The following is a 24475-nucleotide window of genomic DNA, read 5'->3' on the forward strand; positions in this document are numbered from 1 at the left end:
GTATTTATAACTTGTGACATTTTACTTAGTGGTGTACGGTGAGTTTTCTCGTGTAAAATGTGCCTTGGCCCATTACACGTTAGGGAAAAACTGCCTAATAATTAATATACTTGCATCATCAAGCCTCTCCTTTAGCCAGCGGGCTGGAATGGAACCAATCGTTTGCCAAGTTATAAAGGGCACAAAGATAAAATTAAAAGCCATGTGACATAAGAGGCGATTATGAGCTGTTTTTAAATTTAATATGTTGCTGTAAGGGCATGGAAACGACCGCAAAATGAATCAGCATTTAAAGAAAAAAACACGATTTATTCAGATGTCATTATTCTTCAAAACGTTTAGATTCAAATTTTGTGTCGTCCAGAGCTGTTGATTTTTATATAGATTCCTTTTACAGTTTTTGTAAAGTGCTGTTATGTGTCAAGAAATGTAAAAAAACAGCAACATTGAATTCACATATTTATTTATCCAAAGTCTCGAGATAAGATTTGAGTATGCATGATAAACTTCAACAAACTTGGTGCCTTCTGATGAATATATTTTGCACGACCATTTTAATCTGGACTTTGTCTGGTTAGGCAAAGCCTTAAAATCTGTTTTGCTGATTTTTAAAATGTTTTATTTTCATTTAAGGTCATATTTATATCTTGATAATGTAAATACCTTCTGCAGGCTCTTTTCTCACCATGAAGAAAGCATTCAAGTGATTGCACGTTGCAGAAAATCGTTCTCAGTCTCATACTCACCTTGACAAATATTTAAAGCAATAATTATAGTAGCAAAACCATCCCCACAATTGCAACAAAATAATGTTAAAAAATAAACTGCCACAAGTGACAGGAAGTGCTCGATCCTACTTCGACGACTAATAAATCAGGTAAAAAATTATAATACTATGGTGCCTTGACTTACGAGTTTAATTTGTTTCGTGACCACACCAATAATTTAAAACATTCCAATCTCAAATTATCTTTCCCCATTGAAATGAATGGAAATGCCATCAATACGTTCCAGACCGTTTGCTCCTTCTGGTGTGTGCGCCTTGGCCACCGGGGGGTCCGTGTAATGCAATCACACAGACACTAACAAACAAAAAAAAAAGTTACACAATTAAGTGACTCATTAAGTTTTAGTAGTATTAGCCGAAGAAAAATATATGCCTGAGAATGCTGCTATATTGTCTGGGTACATGTGTTGCTGCAGCATTTACGATCAAATATCTGCTGCTTAACGTTTTTAACTCGTTAGTCCATCTATAGCATTCTGTATTGTGTTTAAGCTATCTGACATTCAAAATTATGTGGCTGTTCTAAACACACATTCTTTTGTTTTCTGTTTACTTTGATAGCAAATTTCAAGTGGGACATGTAATAAACCACTTGAAACTTCTTTTTGGAATATTGATTGTTGTTAATATTTTATGTGTCAAATTGTTGCTTGATGTGAAGTGAGTTAAAAATCACTGTCACATCTAGTGCTTGTTTCTCAAATTTTTGCTCGAAAGTCAGAGAAAAAAAAAGTTGGTTAAGCAGCGCCCCATGGCTTAAAAAAAAAGCGTAAATTGGTCAATTCCTAAGTCAAGGTACCACTGTAATTTGTCATTTGAACTACTCTTCAAATCTAACACAATTCAGTGAAGGTTTGGATTTTAGTGCACAAAAAGCACAATATAGGCTCCTGTGACAATACTTTTCAGGTCTAGACTCTAGAAACGTAAGATTAGAAGTGAATAAAAAACATATGAGCATTGATAGGATAGCTCAATCCCGATGATAAGCAGGCGGCACAGGCATCGTGTCATCATTTGTGTACATTGTACAGTGTCAACAAGCACAGTGTGAGAGTAGATGTGAAGCTCCTGAAGACTCTACCGACGAATACTTCCAGCTCTAGCAAAAGAAGAGAATACGGAAAGTGTAAATTATGTGACTATATTGTAGGATGCAGTTCACTCATGAATGTGCTAAGTGGTTTACAGTTACCCTGGATAGGGAGGTGGTGGGGCATCGTGTTGTCCACTTTTTGCAATGGCTTGCTCATATGAGGGCAGTCCCGGGGGCTCAACTTCGTCCATGGGGTGCGGGGGTGGGAGGACTGGCTGTAAAGACACTTCCTCGAGCCGACGTATGATGATGGAGGCATTGCTCCTCCTAGGACGAACCCGAACTGAGCTGTGGAGGAGCAGAGCAGACAATTGCATAATGTCCATTGGGTGTGGTTCATTCAAGTTTTATACTTATTAATCGTGTAAAAAGATGATATTGCGGTATTTGTAAAGGCGGATTGCCTGATTTTCACACTGCACATTGAACTTTTCCGTCATTGTTGGAGCCTCTTGAGTGTATGTAATTTTTGGATAATTGTACATCAATATGAAGCTAAACATAATGATAAATTGAATTAATCCTACATTGTGGATATACTTCTTTTCTCAGTTTGCGTACACAGAGAGAGAGAGAGAGAGAGAGAGAGGGGGAGAGAGAGAGAGAGAGAGAGAGCGAGAGAGAGAGAGAGAGAGAGAGAGAGAGAGAGAGAGAGAGAGAGAGAGAGAGAGAGAGGACAGAGTTTGTAAATTAAAGCTTTGGTGACTTCTGTAACCTGATAACATGATAAGCTGTCCACTGAGTGACCGCTGTCCCTGAAAGAGTTAATACTGCGCTTGTTTATTGGAAAAAAGAACCGTGTTTGAATAATGGTTCAGTCATATGGCAAGTTGGTTCAGCGTATGGCAAGTTAAAAAATGTTGCAACATTATTTCGGTTGTTTATATGTAATTCAGCTCTCAAAAAGATGTATTTTTTAAAGACACTATTGCATTTATTGAATTGAATTTGTACTCAGAATGCCTCCATAACTCTTTATAACTCCCACATGGAACAGTAGATGAAGGACTTTCCTAAAAAGAACAAATCGGTGCCAAGATTCAAGTACAATGCTCTGAAAGACATGTTGAACATGTTTGAAAATCTGATCATTTAAGTACAATTTACATGCTTTCAATTCATTGACAGATTTTGCTTGTTTAGAGGGTATGAGGACAAAAATGGATTCAAGTCAAAATTAGAGATCATGTTAACCGCTCTCTCCCTCACCTGGCTCGGCTGAAGTCATCTTTACATTTGCCCGGACAAAAATACCAGCCAAGTAGGCCCACGAGAACAAAGATCACTCCGACAACAACCAGTGCCACCAGGAGGGAAGTAATGTCAACTCTTGATGGTCTCTTGTCCTTCTCTGTGGATCACCATTTGACACAAAAGGAGCATCACAATGTGGCGCTTTAAATACGACAAACAAAATGGGGAGTTTTACACCATCACACTCTTCTGATTATGTTGACTTTTTGTTCCCCCCCCCCAAAAAAAAAATATCGATATGAAATGAAATGATCATACATGCAAAACAAAAGCCCGAGAAGAACTCTGCACAAACAAAAAAAAAAAAAAATCGATATGAAATGAAATGATCATACATGCAAAACAAAAGCCCGAGAAGAACTCTGCACAAACAAAAAAAAAAAAAAATCGATATGAAATGAAATGATCATACATGCAAAACAAAAGCCCGAGAAGAACTCTGCACAAACAAAAAAAAAAAAAAATCGATATGAAATGAAATGATCATACATGCAAAACAAAAGCCCGAGAAGAACTCTGCACAAACAAAAAAAAAAAAAAATCGATATGAAATGAAATGATCATACATGCAAAACAAAAGCCCGAGAAGAACTCTGCACAAACAAAAAAAAAAAAAAATCGATATGAAATGAAATGATCATACATGCAAAACAAAAGCCCGAGAAGAACTCTGCACAAACAAAAAAAAAAAAAAATCGATATGAAATGAAATGATCATACATGCAAAACAAAAGCCCGAGAAGAACTCTGCTTACATTTGTCAGCAGACTGATGAGCATGTACCGTTTAAAGGTTAGATGCTCAGGTGGATAGACAGGTTTTAAGAGAGTAGCACTTGCTTTGTATGAAGTCACGCAAGTGTTATTGTAAACAGCACCTCAATTCAAATCTGGCTTTACAAATGCTAATTGTCTGTTACATGTTTATTATTGTGGGTGAAGTTTGCACTGTATCCTAATAAGTAACCAAATAATTATAAAACAACAACAACTTGTGAACACTCTCAGTCAAAACTGAGCTTTATTACCTTTAATCAGAACTTTGGTTGTGTTTGAATATGTATACAGACTACACAGTAATTGCTTCCTTTTGACGTTCATATCCGGTATGTAATCAATGTTGTGGCCAGTGAGTACAATTGAATGAGCATGTTTTAATAATAGTGAAATTATCATTCTTACCTGCAGTGTATCTCTTCCAAAATTCATTCTGTAAAACATAGAAACCAGTGTAATTAATCTATGTCGCATTTTACCTCATTATTTGACATACTGCGTCACTTAACAGTAGCCTGGGCATCTTCAAAGACCTCCCTTGCTTCTTCGTAATTGCAGTCCTCTTCATAACACTCCCTTTCCAAGTTTCCAGGGACGAATATCTCAAAGTCGAACCGGTTGAACAGCAGATGACGACCCAGGAACGAATTTGCCTCTCCTTCATCCACAAACACTGACACCCCAAACAGATTGGAATGACACTTTAAGTGAAGGCTGAGATGGCAAAAGTAGTCACGCTGTACTTAAATCGAGGTGCGAATATTTCTGTCAAAAACGACTTTGCTAAAAGTAGGAGTACTGAGTCAACTCCAATACTTAAGTAAAACAAAAAAAGTACAGCCGGCTAAATATACTGTACCGGTACTTAAGTTTAGCAATATTTTTTTGGGGAGAATATTTGGGTTTTTACTATATATATATATGTCCCCATGCAAATATTTCGTGTCCATATTTAAAACGAAGCGTGTGGTCCTATGTGGTCCTCTCGTAGCACTGATGAAAAATTGCCTTCAACATTTACCTTGTCCATCGCAGTTCCACATGTATTAACAGTAAATGTCCCATATGGATTTATATAAGGAGAAAATGACTTACCTGCCTCTGGTGAGGCGTCCTCTATGGAGCATAACTTCCTCACGCAGGCCAGATCTGCGCAGGTGAAGAAGAGGAGGACGAGGAGGAGCAGGTCAAGATGAAGGAACATGGTCACGTGTATACAGACGCATTAATAGGCCGCAAAAGAAAGTTTCAGCCTCATAAATAGTCCACTAAGTCCCCTTCCACCCTTGCTGACAACAGCCGTTTATATCACCAGGAGCCAACGTCGACGCATAATATCGAAAGAAGGGAGCGGTACGTGTCCCCACGTCTACACTGATAAGACTCGGGAAACGTCATAAATTTTTTTCTTGACAGTTTTTTGCAGATTACCCCACGCTGGTGTAAAAAAAAAAGACAGCAATTTGTTGTCGGTGTGTTTCATAGAAGACGCTCGTCCCTTCCAATTTGTTTCAAAGGGATCTTGTTTACTCCCAAGTCAAAACTGCACCGCTCTTCCTTGAGCTACCTGCGCAGGCTCGACCAATCGATCACTTTACCTGGATAACACGATGTGTGCTATGCAGAAAGACGGACGATAGATGGCGGCAGAGATAAGGCTCCACGCAGTAGATTTCGCTGTCATTTCACAACAATTTATTGTTGGTAGAATTTTAGGAAGAATATGAATTGAATTCAAAAAGCATTGATTGTTACATGGACCATTCCATCAAATTCTCTCTAAATTAACTTAATTTTTTTTCTCAACTTTTTATCTAATAATAATTGGATTGAATAACTCTAAATGTGTATTGGCCCATCTCTGGCAACTTCATTTTTTATGTCATTGTTTTAGTGTTCTGAAACCACTCATTTGAGTAAGAAGACTGAGAGTAACAAGAATTAAATTTTATGCTTCAAGTAAACTTCAAGGAAAGGTGTGATTAAGGAGTAACATAAATATTGGGGAAAATATAACAAAAATATAAAAGCAAATTTTGTTTCTTAAGGATGCGAGTGAAAACTAGTAAAAATACTGATTCGAGTAAAATGTGTTCACTGTAAAACTAAAAAATACGTACTTAAATGTTGCAGCCATTCTTCAGGAATGCGTGTGATTTTATTTTACTGTATTAAAACGTTAAATACAACTGAACTGCTCTTAAAATGAAACTGTTGTGGGTAAAATAAAAAGTTAAACAAACTATGCATACAAGCTCATGCTGGATTGTATTTCATGTTTACGGTGTAAATTGTATTTGTATCTTTAATTCAGTGATTCTTTCACATACCACTAGAGAGTGCCCTGATACCACGAATGGTTAATGGCTGCCATCTTGTAACAAGCTCCAGTGGAATTAAAAGGTCTGTCTCTTTAATGACCCTTTAAAAGCTAAATTTTGCCTAAACATTTGAACTGCATCAATCCATTTGATGCTTTTACAACGCAGGAGCTATACCATCACCTTTAATGGGTAGGCACAAATTACATCTGTAATCCAATGCTATCTTTGGGATCTATATGCTTCTTTTAAAGGCACTCAACCTCTCGCAGGGACCACACTGCTGTGTGTAAACCATGTAAGGGGAAAATGATTCTGGAAACGATTTAACCAGTGTTATTTTTGACTGAAGAGGAGACATCTGTGATTAGTTTCCTTTCACGAAAAAAGTGGTCAGCAAATTTGGTGGTAAAATAAACACAAAACATGTTCAATAATTATACAGAAAAAAAGTGGAATTACAAAGTGATGCTGGTTGGGTTCTTCCAATTTCCCAAAAAATCATAATGTATTTGTTTCTGTTTTATCCTTTCACCGTCATACCATAATATTTTGATGTTTTCACTAACATTCAAACATTCCTAAAAGTCATACAAGCTGGAAAGACAAGTTAATCTCTGTGCATTAAAATGAAAATAAAGTCAACCTACCGCTAACAGAATGCTGTTTCAAAACCAATACCGTGCTAAGGACAGTGTGCTTTTTCCACCTCTCAAATGGTGCACTCATTACATCAGGAGGCAGAAACCACTTAATCGGTCAGAAAATTATTTACTTTTGGACAAATAATGTAACTGTTCACCAATCTATGCCATCCGTGTATAGTGACAGTCAAAATAATCAAATCCTCTTCCACTTGATCACAGAAGGGTCAACTAACCCATGTAAAGTGCATAGCCATCTGTGTTAAAGGGAAAAGGCAGATAAATCCTACAGTACATCTTCTCTTGGCTCTAATGCTTTTTGGCTGGACTTCTGTGTAAAATATGTTGATGTTTCACACAGGCAAATATCTATCCCTGAGACTCGAGGCCTTGTGGCCAGTGTTTATGTAAAAAAGATATGATGCAATTGGACTTTATCTGGCTGACTACTGCACGGTGCTAATTGAAGGGACAATGAGAACCCCTCTCTTGTAGCTGGCGAGGTATCTGGATTCTGTAGAGTATCAGAATTTATTCAGAGGAATGTTCACACGGAAATGAGGAATTCCAGCCTTTATCAGCTGCGTGATGTCAAACTGTATCGCTCACTGACGATGATATCGTAACCCAGATTTAAAAAAAAGTAACGTCTTGTGCTGAGGTATACATCTAGTTCTCAATAGTTCACACACAACGAGGCAGCTGTTTGTGCTTGTTCATTACTGTTGTCGCTTTTCATGATTTAACAATGCAGAAGCACCTCTCTCTGACTTAGATAACAATAAGGTCATAGCGCTTACAGCAGATAAAATGACACCAGTATTTACATCTGGCACTTCTCACATGCAGAAACACTGAATGAGACAAATTAGAAGCAAGGGAGAGGGAGCAGTAGCCAGACGAAAAAGGAGCATATTCCAGCCAAGATACAAGGCTTTACAAACATTCCGTTGACTTCGTCGCACGACTCTTTCTCTGCAGTGTTCCAGTTTTTTGTCCGACGGTGGCCCCTGAGAATGTTTTTGCATGATACCGACGCCCCGATAAAGGCTGGAGATGTTACTCCTGGTGGACCACCGGACAGGGGTGAGTGCTGAGCTTCTGCAGATGTCTGGCGGGATAGGAAAAGCTGATCGCTACTATAGTTAAGGCTTAATCCGACTACAAAAGACATATACACGACTCACAAAAAGTCAGGGATATTTGGCTAGCGGGTGAAATTTCAGGACGAGGCTAAAATGCATTCAAAACTTTACAGGTGAACTAAATGTGACCTTCTCTGAACTTTTGAATGCACGTGTTCAACTGTTAAATGTTTCAGTTTTTGCACAAGTTGCTGCTCTCTAACGAGGAGCTTAATGGCAAAATTCACAACAGATGTCTGATCCTTGAAGCGACCAATAAATGTCTTGGTTCAATTAGAGCTGTTGTTTAACCAGTCGTCCTCATGCTGTTAATATTTTGACATCATGAGACCAAGACGACACCTAACAATGGATCAACAGTACCTTACCAATGTGAAACAAACAGGATGTTCACAGACGGAAGTGGCCACCGAGATACCAAGAAACTGGAAGAGTCACAGAAAGATGTAGAAGTGGACATCCTTTGGCCACATCCCATGCTGTGACCTGATTGTTTGCAACGCCCTGAGCAACCGAATGATGAATGATACTGAACTCTAGGTGCATTCAAAGGAGGTGAGAGGCATCCAAGTGTCACATCAGACCATTCGAAACCGTTAACATAAAAAAATATATTTACCACTTTAGGTGCATTTGGCTTTTGGTGTTCCGCAGTTTGCACCTTTAATGTCTCAGCGCAGAATGTGAGAAGATACTTGTTGCAAGATAAAATCAAACAAACAGAGTGAATCATGCTGACCACAAGTTGGACATTGCCTGGCAACGCTGTGAATCATCCCCCTACGAGCTCCAAGTGTTGTTAACACAATAATGTACGACGGGTTCATCGCAGTTCGCTTTAGCGTCGACAGTTCTCGCGTGTTTCCCTGACAAGCGACCTCATCATTGCAGCCAATTTCTCAACGCAAGTCACAGCTCATCTAATACTGGCATGTTGTCCTTTTACTGAAACCAGATGTTGAGAGACATTTGAGGGCGACCCCCCACCCCCTGAAAAGAATCACCTTTAAAATGAAGATGATGCCCATTTGAAAAGATTCAATGATTAAAACCGCAACCATTAAAAACAATCCTGTACAATATAAATCGTTAAAAAAAAAATCAAATCAACCAGATTGATCTCCACTGTTCTTTTATTGGATGAGTATAAAAGCTGAGGGAGCAGTTGTGAAAGAAGAAATCCAAGGGTCGGGTCGGGCAGTTGACGGATAGGGTGAAGGTGGAATCTAGGCGGAAGGTGACAGAGTTTGCAGGCTGGACTTGACGGTTGCTAGGTTGGCTTTCCAGGAGGTGAGGCTATCGAACAGCTGCTGCCACTGCTGCTTGCCGAAGGTACGGTGTGTGCTGTGGCTGATGGGGAGGACGACGGAGAATATGTCAAGTCGTATTCTTTACAAATGAGTGACACATTTATCCAGCAGACTGAAAATGAAGAGAACTTTACAGAGGGATTTCTTTTGACGGTCCAGCCCGCCATTTTGAAGGAATTTTCATCTTTTCGTGTGGCACAATAGAGCTGCAATACTTCCTGTTTACATCATTCTTTGAAATCCTTCGCTTGCTGTGTAGTACTGCGTTCACGTAGACAAAGTCTGACTTGCAGTACGTACACATTCTTTTGAATGGTCTCACTATATGTCAAATTTTCACTTAAAGCAGGTGGGTGTGGAATCTATCCCCGTGATGAATTCCCCTCTGGCAGTTTTGGATTTAAGGTAAGCAAAAAATAATAATAATTGGTTGCTCTAATTTCATTATTTAAATTAATTTTGCGGGTTGACCCTTTTTTCTGCCTTGGACACCATGCTATTGTTGTAGCTACTAGGCTGGATGAGTCTGATCAATTGGCCTTTTTATGAGAAAATAATAATGAATAAAAATGTAATAAATAAAAAAGAAAGAAAGAAAGAAAGAAAGAAAGAAAGAAAGAAAGAAAGAAAGAAAGAAAGAAAGAAAGAAAGACTTGTTGCTGAGTCTGGTCAATTTTAATTACCTGACAACAACTTGTTGCTGAGTCTGGTCAATTTTGCAGTAGACCATCTTTGTCCGAACAGCTAAAAGGTAAACAGAAAAAAAAAAAATACACAACAAATGAATAGGCAGAAAAGGTCAACACCTACACACTTGAATGACATTTTAAAGAGAAAATACACTTGACCATGCAGGGTTTCAAACAGAACGATTCTCATGTCTTGTTATGAAACCCATCCTGGTAAATGAAAAGTGGCCTGTGCTAAGGGAAGGTTATTTACCATCAATGACAAAAGCTTCAACATCATCTTCTCCAACCAGCAGCTCCTGTTGCATGGTTTCAAAGGAGATCTCCTTGAATTCCACTGCCATGCCCATGAACGTGAGCAGACGCATCTTGGCCATGTTTTGCTCGTGGGACAGGCCTGTGGGCAGCAACGCATAGAAATCATTAAACCGTCGCAGGTCATTACTTTTCCCTGAGGGACTTCCCCACTGATGATTGCTTGAACAATGACGAGCAACACAATTGGGCATTCTGCTCATCAACACGACTACACAGTGTCAGTTTGGGGGGGTCCGTCCTATGCGTGTATTTACAACTGATCACTTGGTCGTGAGGGGAAGGCACACTGCTGATGCATGCACATTCCTCTTTGGTGTCAACTGCGGGGAAAATGCCGGCTCAATATTCAACAGCCAAGATGACATGCTGTGATTTGTATAAATGGTAACGGCTACACAATATTTTGATTTCACTTGTTATGGGGAAATTAAAATTAGACTGGGAAAAAGTCAGCAGACAACTACCATTCTCTCTCTCAACTCCCCTCCTTCAATATTTTTGTAGTTCTAGTACATGTGATATTTTCATGACAATGATATTCTCATACACTTAGCAATGTGTTGTTCGTTCTTTTTAGTATGACCCGTGTTATTAGCGTGTGTATGCGTGGGTAGGTACGTAACAACGTGGCGAATGTACTTACCGAGAGAGTCAATGAAGTCTTTGTTATTCTGGTAAAACTTGACGTAGGAAGCCAACTTTGCACTTACAAATATAGTTAACAGCTGTAAAAGAGAAGAAGAGCCGTCAACTTCTTCAGTGGAGAAAAATTCAAGTCAAAAGTAATTGTTTATTGTCATATGAGACAAGTTTAGTTTAACAAGCCATGTTGGATGAGGGATTTGTAGACTACACAAGGCAATATCAGATTTTAAAGATTCCACAGCATGAAAGAACTGCACATCGCAAAACTCACGTCGTGGATGAGCTCTCCTTCCAAGAAGCGAACTGGCTTGAGAGTGAGCAGGTGGTCAAACAGGAAAGTGTTGGGGTCTTTTAGAGCTCGGACAATGCATCTAAAGAGAACAAAAGGGAGAGCAATGTGAAGGACGTGCAGTGAAAATGAATGGGACCACACGAGGGGAAGGGATGCAAATTTACCTGTGGGCATCAACGCGCGCTTGAGATGCATTGTCTTCTGTGTAACTTCCCAGTAACTCCACCATCACTTTGGCTGCAGCCTCACTGTCAAATCAGATACAGTGATTCCGTTTTGATGGACAGCTCTCTGACGTTTTTTTAATGTGTGTAGCGCATGTCTTTAGATCGTGGAGGTGTACCTGAATGAAAATTTGACTGAATGTGGACAAACTTGCTTATCTGCCTGATTGGCTCTCATCTCTATGGCTAAATATGCAATTACCTTTTTTTGCAGTCCACCAGTGCTTCGTAGACCAGCCTCAAAAGAGTGTGCTTCTTCTCTGTATTCAGGTTCCAATCTACAATCCACTTGGCCACCTAATTGACAGGATGAAGAGAATCAAAAAGTGAGTTTTCATGAGATGGCAAAGATATCAACAAGTGGGACTGAACGTGCCTGGTCAAGGTCAGTGGGGATGAAGGCGATGGCGTTGCAGGCGGCTGCCACCTTGATGAGGCTGCATAGGACTGTATACCTGACTGGAGCATTTTCATCCATGCCATGGAACAGATTACTTAGCCTAGAACACAAAAACAAAAAGCATTTCAAATGCATTCGTGATGGTGCCTTTCCTTACATTAGTTTAGTGTATTCCATTGTATAAGTTTTTGAACAATGTATGATCTCAAACAGTGTCTTCTGCTCCAGAATATGCTATTGTCTTCCACTAATACTTCCAAATCCATCACTGCAGAGGAGAAGGTTTTGGAGCAAAAGCCGCTATTATTATTGACTTGGAGTGGAACTATGTATAGGACCGTTTTCTGTTATGATACAATATCTATACACCGGCATCAAATATCGTCAGTGATTGATGCTATTCGATGAGTACCAAGTATGCACAGGAACAAATCGTCCCATTATCTGTCAATAATGGATATATAACATAATTCCACAAGAATTATCCATCAATCCATTTTTTTTCATGGGTAAATTGGAAAGAGGTGGAGTACACGCTGGACTGGCTCCCTGTCAATCTCAGGGCACATTTATCCAAAGAAGCAAACTCACATATGCACTAACCTAGCATGTATGTGTTTGGAATATGGGAGGAAGCAAGAGTAGTTGAAGAGATTGCAAGCCCAGGGGGGAAATGCAGACTTCACATAACCAAGTTGGTGTTTTTTTTTCTCTTCAGCCTTTGACCACCACATTGTTCTAATGTTTATCTTTAATACAGGTTCTGCACTGTCAGCAATCTCCTTACCAGTAGTTTCCACATATCAAGGAATGGTTATTTTAGCTTTCAGTAGCAGCTAAGAACACGTGTGTGAGACTTCAGAAAGCAAAAAGTTCAGAAAATGACTCACAACTGCATCCTGAGGGAAGGTCTCTCTCCTTCACGGAACTTGACAAGTTTCTCGCACAGACTCTCGATGAGAGCTTCTTGCTTCTCTGCGTCCAAGATCAACAGCAGCGATACGATGCTGTTCATCACACTCTCCACATCTGTGGGGATGGAGATACACCCACACCCACACACACATATGCCCACCTCCGTGTTATTTGCTGTATGGTGAGGCTGAGGCTCACTTGTACCAGTTTTGTCTGAACAGAGATTGGTCAGCATGTTTTACACGATTAAGGTGTCTTGGACGACTGCTGACCTTTATCATCGTCTTTGAGACAAACATCACAAGCCTCAATGATCTGAGCCAGGTCGACGTGAAGTCCACCTTCAGAGTTCTCCTCGGAGATTTCCGCTCCTTTGGACTTGATGTAGGCTCTCAACTCGGAAGCCTTTGAAAATGTGCAAACATTAAAAGCTGATATTTGGTTGAACTTGAAAACATATGTCCCGTCTTTTGTCTAATTTGTGTCGATGTAGCAGCTAACGTAATTATCTCATCAAGCGTCGTTGACATGGGTAAGCTGCACAAAACTACGATGTCAGATAGTTAACAAAGCTTGTATTTAAAGTCAATTCGATCGGATATGTTCCACCCGATTCTTGCGGTTATAGTAACTACCTCTCCGCTGCGTTTTACCGTGTTAGCTTAGCTCGCTAATCTTTCTGGTTAAATATTAGGAATTAACGAAGTCATCAGCAGGGAGAATGAGAATAAAACAAAGATATTGATAACAAGGCGATACCTGGTCGTCTTCCGTTATATCGATGAATGCCGGGACGCTCATTTTTGTTGTTTTTGTGCGCCTCGGTGACAAGACACGCTTCCACTAGGGTAGACCTGACCGGAAAAGAAAAAGGCAACAATGCCGATGAGAGATTTTACTTCCGGGTCATTATTCTTAAAGCGACAGTGCTCACAGAGCCTTCCCTCTCAGCCTTGGGGTTTCACAAGCGTTTTAAATTATGTCCCGCCTTTATTACAGGGAATTGTTTCCACTTAATTTCGTCCTTCCAAATTTATGACTAAATCCCCACATATCGCTGCTGGATAGCTTCAGCTAATGTTCCCTTAGCCTCAAAGGTCAGCCAACCTCTTAAATTTGATGTCACCCAGACTTCCACACTGCATCCCTATCTTTCATTCTCTCCTCTCCAGATAGCCATCTACTCTCTCTGGGAGATTAACCCTGGATGACTTGGATGAGAGTTACTGAGGTGAAACTGATCCCTGAAAGAGAGGTTATCTAATGGAGCTCCGGCCCATCTGCGTGGACCACCATCGCGGCCCGTTCCAACCCGGAAACACCATCAGTGTCAAAGGGCAAACACCCTCCACCGTAGCCCCACTGACCTGTGGGCGCACGTGGTCTGCCTCTGTGCCAAGCCCGATCCTGTGTATTGTTACAATGGCAGGTCACAGGGTGATAGAAGTGAGTGGGGTGCAAAGGGTAAGTAGAGCAAGAGTTCACCCTAAAAACGACGGAGTCGTGTTACAAACATCTGAAAGGTGCTGCACAGGCTTCAGTCCCAGAGCGAAGATACCGAAGTTGTTTTCAGATGCATTGCTTACAGTTCATTTGTCACCGAAATTCGGGTATTTTTAGGACTCACTGGCTACCGAGGTATATGCGAAGTCATTATTCCCTGAAAGAGTTCTTGCCACATCTTTCTCGTTGTGCTTACAGTTAAGGAACTGAACTCACTGTAGTTAGTCTTAAAAAAGAAAAAAAAAGAGGGGAAATGGCTGATGGAGGATTTCACCATCATACTCGCACAATGCGTCATCTTGTTGGGAAGGCAAGTGCCTGGTACCAAATCCCACCCTTACTCTCTGTTGCCCTTGTATGCTGTCACAGCAAATAATTTATAGATACTTCTCCACAAGTGTGCTAGTGTAACACGGCGCCTTTCATTATCTGATTAATAACTGTTGTCAAGTGCCTGGCGTATTTTAGGTCCTGATATTTTTTTTTCAGCTTTGAAGCTCCAGGTGTATATGAGAACTGTTGAGTCTTCTTTAAAATGCTTTTGCAGTGTTACCTTGAATACAAGATCTAATATTTATAACATCAATATGTTGAGAAAAAAAAACACTTTTGTGTTTTCAATATGTCTGGTAGAACATGTGTTTGCATTGCAATAAAAATACATGGTTCAAGGGTCAAAATGTCACCATCCTAAAAACTTTATTTAGCGTTCAGGGTGTTTTCAGTACCAGTAATAGTCTTACATTCTTAACATGCATACACAAAAAAAGCCTCTCACTACACTAACACTCCTAAATGAAAAGAAAAAAAATGGTTACCCACAATTACTCATAAGTTTTGTAGTATATTTTTGTCATTGTCGCTTTTTCTCTGACTTGCTTTGCTCAGACTGGTCCTTTTATTATTTCAAACAATTGTCACAGAAGCCACGAAAATCTCGAGTTCAAAGTACATGGAAGGAAGGACGCAATAGAATGAAGGCCATTGGCAATGATCACTTTATTCATTCACTGCCCTCATGTATTTTGGCGACTTAGACAGTCAACGCTTTGCTTTTTCCCCATAGCTGCATTCAGTCATTAATTCTTCGAATCGCTTCTCCTCACTAGGCAGATATGAAATTATAAATACTGTATACACATTGTTGTAAACACAGTATATGCATATGATACAAGTAATGCAGTACTTCTCACTTATTTTCTGTTATGCCCCCCAAAGTAAGAAGAAAATATTTCGCATCTAACGCCAGCCCCCTTCCAACTCTCCGCCGTGACTGTAAGTAGGGTCATCTGTCGCTAAAATTGCGCTGTGTACATCTCTGCAAAATAATGTATCCTTGGTAACATTAAGGAAACAAAAAAATGAATATAAATCTGCTGGATAACTTTATTAATATTGTTTATACTCCATGCACACAGTCTGAAAATGACAGTGCCACTGCAACCTACTGTAGTGGGTGTGCAATTACACTTTTTTCTAGTACTGTATGTCCAAAAAAAAAAAAACCAAAGCATGTTCCATTGGGTAATTGAGGTGGCTGGCTGGATCTCGCTTCATAAATGAAAATCAAATTTTTGTGGTGAGAGCTCATGTTGTAGAACATGGCGTTTTTGATTGACCATTACATCTGCAACATTGTGACTGTGTTCACCTTTGATCACAAAACTAATGGCCCATATTTGGCCATTCATGAAAACTAGTTGCAGATCACTGTAAACTGTTCGGACGGTTCAGATGCGCCCAGCGGCTGCAATATTTTTACAGGTATTATTATAAAGTAATGATTCAATAGCAAAATGAAAGCCCGTTTCACATTACTAAAGAATGAAAGAGTGCTGTCTACAGAGAAATTATATTGTGTGAAGTACACTCCTGTTTCTCCCCCTGTCAGTTAGAATTAGTCATGTTTGCTTGACTCTACATTTCCACTGGAAAAGAAATTGAAATACAGAAAAAAAGCACACCAGAAAGACAGACTACTGCAGTTTTCCTGCTATGTCTTTACTGTACAACCTAACCTTTACCACGATGAAACCTGACCAGTGCGGTCCTCAGAGGATTAGTTGACAATTACACCAGCCCCATGTTTTCAGTAATTTATGTCTGGTGAAATCTTTAAGTACAATTCGGCGGAAGAGCAGTTGTCATTTGCCGTCTGTCACGCAGTCTGCTTGATGATGTCAGTTTCCCATTTGATCGTAAAACTGTGATTGGGAAACACAACATTGCCAAAGACACGCCTTTATGCAGGGACAATATAATGTTCAATGAAATCCAAATTTCAGCATGTACCTCTCTCTTTGAGATAAAACAGTACGAACATTTCGTATCACAATTATAGCAACCGTTTGCACTTTTTGCACGCTAGAAATGATAAACGGCAGCAATCAACATTAATTTTCATTCTTGCAAGGCCCCAAATAATGTGGGGGGCTTTCACACCTGGAGTTTGTTTTCTCTGGTTCCAGTCAGTCTATATATTGAATGCTCAAATGGCTTGCCACTTACTAATCTAAATGTAGTATAAAAGTATTGCTTTGGCACCATATTTCTGTCAAGGAACTACGTTGAAGTGAGTGATAGAAATTCATGTAATGCTTTGGTGCAATCTTCTGGAGTCTACGCAACCGTAAACTGGCGCTAATTATGGATTTTCACTATTTGTGGGCCACGGCAGGTCTCCATCCCGATTCCCCACAAATTGCGGAGGAACACTGTACTTGCCTCACTCTCTAGCCGCTTGTAAACAAAGACAATGCAGCTTTGCCTCATGCTGTATGACGTCATAGGATGTGATATGCTTTTGGCAGTATGTCAAATGAATTACAAACCACATTTAAAAATACAATATACATATGTCAAGGCAGTTTTTTTTTAAATAAATCTTCTTGATTTCGCTGAACTTCTATGAAGGGTGTTGCGATTTAACAATGGTGACAGCTACCACTGCGACAGATACATTATTAACAATAATTACAATTCCAGGACTATTGTCACAAAAGATATGTTTCAAATCTAAATCACAAATTAGAATTTTCTCCCTGCAAAGTAATACTCTTCGATACTCAAACGAACCTTTTCAGCCTTCTATGCAAGGACTTCATGCCCTCCTGGAAGGAGTTTTCCTGGATTATCCGATGTTCCGTTGTCACGGCCATCTTGATGTCATCCACATTTTGATGACCCCCTTGAGCTTGGGAAAGAAGGGAAAAAAAAATCTCACACAAAGTCATGTTGCGTCATTAGGGAGGTCGTACCAGCATGGTGATGACATTCTGGCCCAGGAACTGTCGGATGCTCAGGTGCGTTGTCATGGTGAAGCAGTTGCAAGTTGTCCTGCCACAGCTGTTACCTCTTCCCACAAAGTGAACAAAGCAGCCACTGCAGGATCTCCTTGTAGACGTGCCGGTTGATCATCTGACTCACACTGAAGTGGAAAACTCGTAGTTTATAGTTTGGGTTTGAAATAATACCTTTTGTGACAGCGGTCCTGGAACTTTTCTCACATACTCCATATGCTGTTGCACATTTTATCAGTAAACCGGTTCACCCCTTGTACCGCAGTTTTAGTTTCTATGACCACAAATCATTTGTGTTGTCAGTGTGTTTGATAACATTGTACATTGTAATTATAATTAAAACCACAACAAAAACAACATCAGACAGGCGTGAAGCTCACCAAAGCATGGCAGTGACAGGGGGACGCCAGGGGCTGCTGTAATTCCCCTGGAATACCAACAGCACCTCTGTAGTGGTTATTCTTTTCATGTTTATGGCAAATTGCCCACTTGGCCTCCTACAAGATAAATGACTGTGTATTAAGAGTCTGTTGAGCCCAGGTGCGGCGGCTCTCGCTGTCTGCCGTCCAAGCGGCGAGTATCCATGTAAAGCAGCCTCATGGTCATCGTCCAACATGGCCGCCTACCTTCCACCCACTAATTGTCTGGTTCCCACAGTTCTGCCTGCCTTCACCGCCTCTGAAAAATCCCCCTCGCTCAGGCTCATCTATCAGTCAGTGACCTTGTCAGGATGCATTGCATGACTTGCTTTGTGCTTCCCAAGGTGAGGCCGATTGCTTGTTAATTACTTATAAGATGAGCGATCCACCCCCCACGCCCCCACCCCGGCCCCCCGCCTCCTTGCAAGCATGCAAGCCGTTGCACAAGAACAACAAACAAATACTGTCGAAGATGCCTTTACTGCCAAGGACTAATTTATGGGACCTCAAAGCAGCATAATTATTTTTTAAAGCTTCATGTTTAAGCCAAAAGAAATACTTTTTAGTTGTGAATTGTGTTCTGTCATGATGATTTGATCGTCGCCATCATAATCAAACCCATATCAAACAAATCATTACCAATGACCCAAATGAACACAATAGGCATGAATTTATTACAACAAACACATTTTGTTTGTTTGATGATCAATAGAAATAGATTACAGCATTTATTATAGCCAGTGACATGTTGGGAACGGCTGGTTATTATTACTCGGCTTAAGTATGAGTCACGACGCTGTGTACTTGTTTAGATTATTTTGTCTTGTCCTTGACAAGTCACAAAAAGGAAATGTAGCACCCACCTTTGGAAAACCTCAAACACTTTGCAAATAAAGACAACTTTTATATTTTTCTCAAATAAGTCATTGCTTATCAGCACGTTCACTCTTAAGCTGTAAACATGCAACTCCGACAACTCCAAATCTCCAATTTTCATAAAAGGAAATCATTTATCATACAGTGGGGAGCAACCTCCAAGGATGAATGCAATCTTTTCCGAGATTCTGGACCACCTTTGATTTGTGCACACTTCTCTTTTTGGACATATTGGATTCCTAAATATAACAACTGTAATTAAATAAAAGAATATATAAACAATAAAACATCATCCATCAGAAACTTAATAAAAATTTGCGGCTTGCTCATTGGAAGGAAAGTCATATTGGTTTTTAAAAAATCCTCAAATTTGGGTCAAATAGTGATCGTGTTTCATTTTAGGGAATCCAATATTATTTTCAAGGTAAATTCTGTTTTCATTTTCCAAGCTTTTGCAACTCTTTAAAACCAGCTATGATTTTCTATCTGGCTAGTCTTGAACCTGCGACCTTATAATAGTTTGACGCCTATCTATATCATTTACTCCTCTGATAGCTTCTAAGTCCTTGTGATTAATTATCTGCTCCACCTTCTCGTATTCAGTCAAGCAGAGTTATGATCAGAATCACCCACGATGCACTCTAAACGTCCATTGACACCAGGCATTCAGCTAGAATTTTATGACTCTAGTACGAAAATTTGTACAAAAAAAACCCCTGCTCCACTCATGCCATATCACTTAGCTTCATATCACTGACAGCACCACGGTGATCAATCATGGCAACTTTGGGGTCGTTCATCCCCCAACGTGGAATGTGGGTCATGCGTGCTCTCGTTCAACCTCATGGCAGCTGCGAAAAAAAAAAAAAAAGGGGAGTCAATGCAGTAGGACCGCAGCTCTCTCTGTGATGGAGCGACCTCTTGTCATCAAACGGTGTTTATATTACGCACACTCACTGGCTTGTACAAGTGTTAAGATGACATAGTTAAACAACAGTTAGCATCCAATTCATCTGAATTGAAACCAAATGATGCCACGACTGTGTAATACTAATTAGAGGCATGTTACATTCCATGACCTTTCACTTTTCAGATAACAATACAGGCCATCTCATCCGAGTTGATGATGTCGGACAGAGGTCCTCAATAGGTGGATTCTTGTCCGACTCCGAGACCAAGTTGCCTTTCTGAATGGATCAACCACTTGATATTACATTAATTTGATCAACATTTGTCATATAAAATGACTTATCAGCTTTTGTTTTCATTACAATAGTAAACGTAGGAAATACACTGACCATTACCATGTGCTTTAACTCCTCCCACGTGACGCACCTCAGCCAATGAAATCCACATATCAGATTCGTGGGTAAAATCAGTGGGTGCGTTTGAAACGGGTGGAGTCTGGTCAATTGGTGAAGAGAGAAGTCTCAAGAAAAGTGGAAAAGGGGGGGAAGTGGAAAAGGGGGATTGCAGGTTTTCAGCTGTTAATATTACTTCCGATTGTGTATACGTGCAATATTTTTGCAAATAATCGATATCATTGCAGAACAATATTACTTCTTAAAATAATCCTTTGGATGGTAATGACAAATTATGTGCTGACTAAATTCAAATGTAGGCCATGATGTTTGGGATGTCGCCTTGAAGAAATGTTCTTTAAGTTTTAGTTGGGGGGCCCCTAATGTAGATTATTTTATGTTGGAGAACAGATTGCCATTAAATGGCATCTTTCAAAAAAAAGGAAATGAAGGATCCAATCTTAGGATCCAAACTAGGTCAAAAGATGAGATTTATAGCAACAAACATATTTTCAGAGATTATTCGCCTGCTGGAATTCTCAATTCCACGCTGACGTTAGTTATTTTGTACGCTTCTCCCTATCATTGCACTCACATGTGAGTCATCACGTCCGCGTTTGCTTGTCCTCACGATGAGGCTTGCGGTGGATGACAGCCGATGCACAGTAACCGCTGGAGATATGCGCAATGTTTTTGGTGTCCTGCTGACGCCCTGCTGGCCGCAGCTGCTGCTGGGCGTGACAACACGAAAGAGGCGGCAGTTTACTGTAAAGTGCTGATAACGGGCTGGCCTTGAACGTGACACACATGCACCTGCTGGGATGAGACATGGATTATCACATTTTCGCATTTTTTCCTGCAAGTGTCGAACTATATAAACTTTAAAAATGCTTTCAGTCAGCCAGATCATTTTTTCATCATATCAATTGTTTACACAAGGCCAGCAATAAGTTATTTCTCTTGGACACGTTTAGATTATTGTTCTGCTCTGGGTTTTGTATTATTATCTGACTTTTACTCCACTTTGTTTGCAGAGGTCCATTGCAAAAGCTGCATAAAAATGCTCAGTTACGAATTATACTGTTCAAAAGGTTTTCATTCTTACAATGTTTTGGTGGAGACCGAAACTGCATCATAATGTGAGCTGTCATTAGTAATTTCATGGCCTTTCTTGTTGCAGATTAGAGGGACAGAGTATGAGAGACACCTCTCAGTATGATGAAGTTATTTCCACACTACTGCAAAATAAGACCATTGTTGAATGAATGCCCCTCTGAAAGTGGAAAAAAAATGAGCATTATATTTTGAAAGGCTGCTATTTTTCTTTTTTTTTAATATAACTGTTCAATAAATGACATGGTTTGGATGGAAATTAGGTGTTTGTAAAACTCACAGTTGAAATAGCATAATCTCTTATACAGTATTTCCAGTATATATTTTTGTAACATCTAACTCCAGAAATGTTAATTTTGATTTTTTTTTTTTTTTTAACACCGCCACAGAAGAGTACCAGTGATGCAAGCATGATGATAGCCAGATTCAGAGTGCCACACCCAGGAAAGTCTGCCAGCTCAGTTACTCAGCAATAGAATTACTTTTATATGAATTACATAGAAAAAACAATTGACCAGACTGGCTAAAAAAATACATGTAGCTGAACACTAATGTCTGATGACGACCATCCAAATAATCAAAGAGCCACTTTATAATGTGTACAGATAGTGTTCACCTTTGGACATTCCATTGGACTTGGGTAAACAAGAATCGACATTATGCCTTCATTTCAGTGCAAATATTTTACCAGAAACAAAAAGCTATTGCACTCAAACACTACAACATTATTTATGTGTTTATTGGACATAAACTGAAGGGAGGAATATCGGGTTTCGTGATGGAACTTGACGGTGAAGAGAAACAAACAGCAGAACAGCGTGTGTTAAACATCAGTCGACTAGTGTTGTGTCTGACACATATAGTGTGGAGATACTCACTCTCCCACAGATTGTTCTTCTCTGCGTCTTATCACCGCTTCTGATATGTGACTCTTTGAAGAGTGCTCACTGTTGATAGTGGGGGGAAATAGAAATTAAAAAAAAAAATTGCATGGCCATGCTTGTTCATTAAGGAAAATGAGGAACAATGACTATCCTGTTTGATGAAAGCACTTGAAAGGTGCTTAGACCTCCTTAATATGAATTTAAAATTACAGATTTATTCCGTTACCCCACTTGAATGTTGAAGATCATCATACATACACTACATATAGATCAGACAAAGACAACAAAAATATTCAAGTTACCTCTCCCTGTGTGGAAAAAGTACTTGCCTCCCTTGTTCAATCATTGATTTATTGTGGCTACTGGCAAATCACATTTCTTAGTTCATTTTCACTACGGCCAAGCCTGACTACCTCCAGACTTGTTCACTCAAGAAATCACTGAAATAGAACCTGTCTGCCAAAATGAAGTCGGCCAAAAGATCTCAAAAAGCTGAAACAAAATGGCATGATCCAAAGAAATTCAAGAACAGATTAGAAATAAAGTAACCGGCATCTATCAGTCTAGAAAGGATTACAAAGTCATTCCTAAAACTTTTGAACACTAGCAAATCAGAGAGCTATTATCCACCAATTTAGAAAGCATAGAACAGCAGGGAATCTTCCCAGAAGTTGCCAGTCTCCAGAAATTAACCCAAGGGCACAAGCGATGACTCATCCAAGAGATCACAGGAACCCAGGACAATGTCTAGAGAACTGCTGGCCTCCCTTGCCTCAGTTATAGTCATGACTCAACAATGAACGAAAAAACTGGGAAAAAATTACATTGATGCCACAGTTCCAAGGCTAAAATCACTGCTGATCAAAAAGATTATAAGGCTCGTCTTACGTTTGCCACACACACCTGAATGACTCCCAAGACTTTTGGCAGAATATTCTATGTAATGACAAAATAATTTTTTGGAAGATATACTGTATGTCTCATTACATATAGCATAAATATAACACAGTCTTACATTATACCAAAGGTCAATCATGGTGGGTGTAGTGTGATGGTCTGGGGCTGCTTTGTTTCTTCAGGGCCTGGATGACTTACCGTCAATTCAGCTATTTACCTGTAGGAAAATCTTTGAACATCAGTTTCTGACCTCAAACTGAATCTCATGTATGTTCTGTGTCACAACAGTCCAAAATTCATTGGGCAAGTCAACTTTTGAATGGCTTAAAAAAAAAAAAATGAAGATTTTGGAGTGGCCTAGTCAGAGTCTAGATGTGAATTCTGTCATAAGTTTTAAAAGGCTATTCATGCTCAAAAACCCTCCATTGTTGCCCAATGAAAGCAGCTCTGCAAGGAAGAGCGGGCCAAAATATCTCCACAAAGATGTGAAAAACTCATTGTCAATTATAACACATTTTCACTCAATGCCATGTAGGTTTGGATTTTCTTTCATCCGTAACAATGAAAAAAACCTTAACTCTGTTATTTATTTTTTGATGGTGGGAATCATTTCAATGTGACAAACAAACAAACAAAAAAATAAATCGGGAAGGAGACAAACAATTTTTCATACCGCTGTATGTCACTTGTCTTTTGTCTGCATATTTAAGACCAAAACAACACCTGCAGATTTGCCTTAGCACTGCATCTATTTTAAAACCGATGACTGGTGGTTTTAAAATGGCTGTCATGTTAAACCACAAGTGTTTTTGCTTTGGAAAAAAAAAAAAAAGAAAAACTGCAAGAACAGCCTGTCTTTCCATGCATGTGAACGGATTTGTGCTCAAATACAGAAAAGTAATGTCTTTTTCACGTGTCCCGGCAGGTCACATATCGCCGTAGTTTATCATTGGCTTTTTGGCTGAGACAAAGCCTACTCCAATTCCCTCACGGCGCTGGAGAAAGTTCGGCTCTTGTGTGTTTATTGTTAAGGGTCACGGCTAGTAGTGACCGTTTGCCTTCCTCTCCGTTCTGATGTTGTTTTAAACCCAGAGTTAACCACATAGTGATCTGAAGAAGAATGGGCATATTTGGGGACCGCCATCCGTCATTTGGGCTGAAGGGCTTGTTTTCTCTCTGACCAGTCACCTCTGATGAATCCTCACTAAATACTCCGCTGGGGAAGGTATGGCCAGCGTTTGCCTTGGCTTAGCAGCAAATATTTTGGCCAGATTTCCTCATTTGTGCCACAACCTTTGGCTCTCATAGAACATTATTTACGGTCCTTGTTTGTTTATCATGGGTGGACCCCGGAAGTTTTGGCTGCT

General features: G+C 39.8%; 2 protein-coding genes and 1 long non-coding RNA gene across 3 annotated transcripts; all 3 read right to left on the reverse strand.

Moving 5' to 3' along the window:
• Window positions 1-446: 446 nt before the first annotated feature.
• Window positions 447-5496, reverse strand: prrg4 (proline rich Gla (G-carboxyglutamic acid) 4 (transmembrane)). The gene is made up of 6 exons (XM_019895929.1): window positions 5009-5496; window positions 4423-4586; window positions 4319-4346; window positions 3093-3234; window positions 1983-2171; window positions 447-1889 (listed from the first exon to the last, which is right to left on the reverse strand). The coding sequence occupies exons 1-6, from the start codon at window positions 5115-5117 to the stop codon at window positions 1868-1870; spliced, it is 654 nt and encodes a 217-aa protein (XP_019751488.1). The 5' UTR covers window positions 5118-5496; the 3' UTR covers window positions 447-1867.
• Window positions 5497-9138: 3642 nt separating this feature from the next.
• On the reverse strand, window positions 9139-13710 carry eif3m (eukaryotic translation initiation factor 3, subunit M). Its single transcript, XM_019895915.1, has 11 exons — window positions 13576-13710; window positions 13089-13221; window positions 12792-12930; window positions 11878-12001; window positions 11704-11798; window positions 11442-11525; window positions 11257-11356; window positions 10984-11065; window positions 10276-10419; window positions 10017-10077; window positions 9139-9373 (listed from the first exon to the last, which is right to left on the reverse strand). Exons 1-11 carry the CDS (start codon window positions 13615-13617, stop codon window positions 9250-9252), a joined length of 1128 nt encoding a protein of 375 aa, XP_019751474.1. The 5' UTR covers window positions 13618-13710; the 3' UTR covers window positions 9139-9249.
• Window positions 13711-15575: 1865 nt separating this feature from the next.
• Window positions 15576-21272, reverse strand: LOC109531570 (uncharacterized). The gene is made up of 4 exons (XR_002171199.1): window positions 20810-21272; window positions 17577-19764; window positions 17395-17512; window positions 15576-16523 (listed from the first exon to the last, which is right to left on the reverse strand). It is a non-coding gene; the product is annotated as an uncharacterized LOC109531570 (long non-coding RNA).
• Window positions 21273-24475: the final 3203 nt, after the last annotated feature.

The sequence above is a fragment of the Hippocampus comes genome, unplaced genomic scaffold (assembly GCF_001891065.2).
Source record: "Hippocampus comes isolate QL1 unplaced genomic scaffold, H_comes_QL1_v1.1 scaffold80, whole genome shotgun sequence".
NCBI lineage: Eukaryota > Metazoa > Chordata > Actinopteri > Syngnathiformes > Syngnathidae > Hippocampus > Hippocampus comes.

Coding starts and splice junctions, on each gene's coding strand:
- eif3m (XM_019895915.1), bottom strand. CDS start 13,617: ATGAGCGTCCCGGCATTCATCGATATAACGGAAGACGACCAG. Junction 13,222..13,575: donor ATATAACGGAAGACGACCAG/GTATCGCCTTGT, acceptor ACATTTTCAAAG/GCTTCCGAGTTGAGAGCCTA. Junction 12,931..13,088: donor TCTCAAAGACGATGATAAAG/GTCAGCAGTCGT, acceptor CCATCCCCACAG/ATGTGGAGAGTGTGATGAAC.
- prrg4 (XM_019895929.1), bottom strand. CDS start 5,117: ATGTTCCTTCATCTTGACCTGCTCCTCCTCGTCCTCCTCTTCTTCACC. Junction 4,587..5,008: donor GGACGCCTCACCAGAGGCAG/GTAAGTCATTTT, acceptor TTGGGGTGTCAG/TGTTTGTGGATGAAGGAGAG. Junction 1,890..1,982: donor CCACCACCTCCCTATCCAGG/GTAACTGTAAAC, acceptor TTCTTTTGCTAG/AGCTGGAAGTATTCGTCGGT.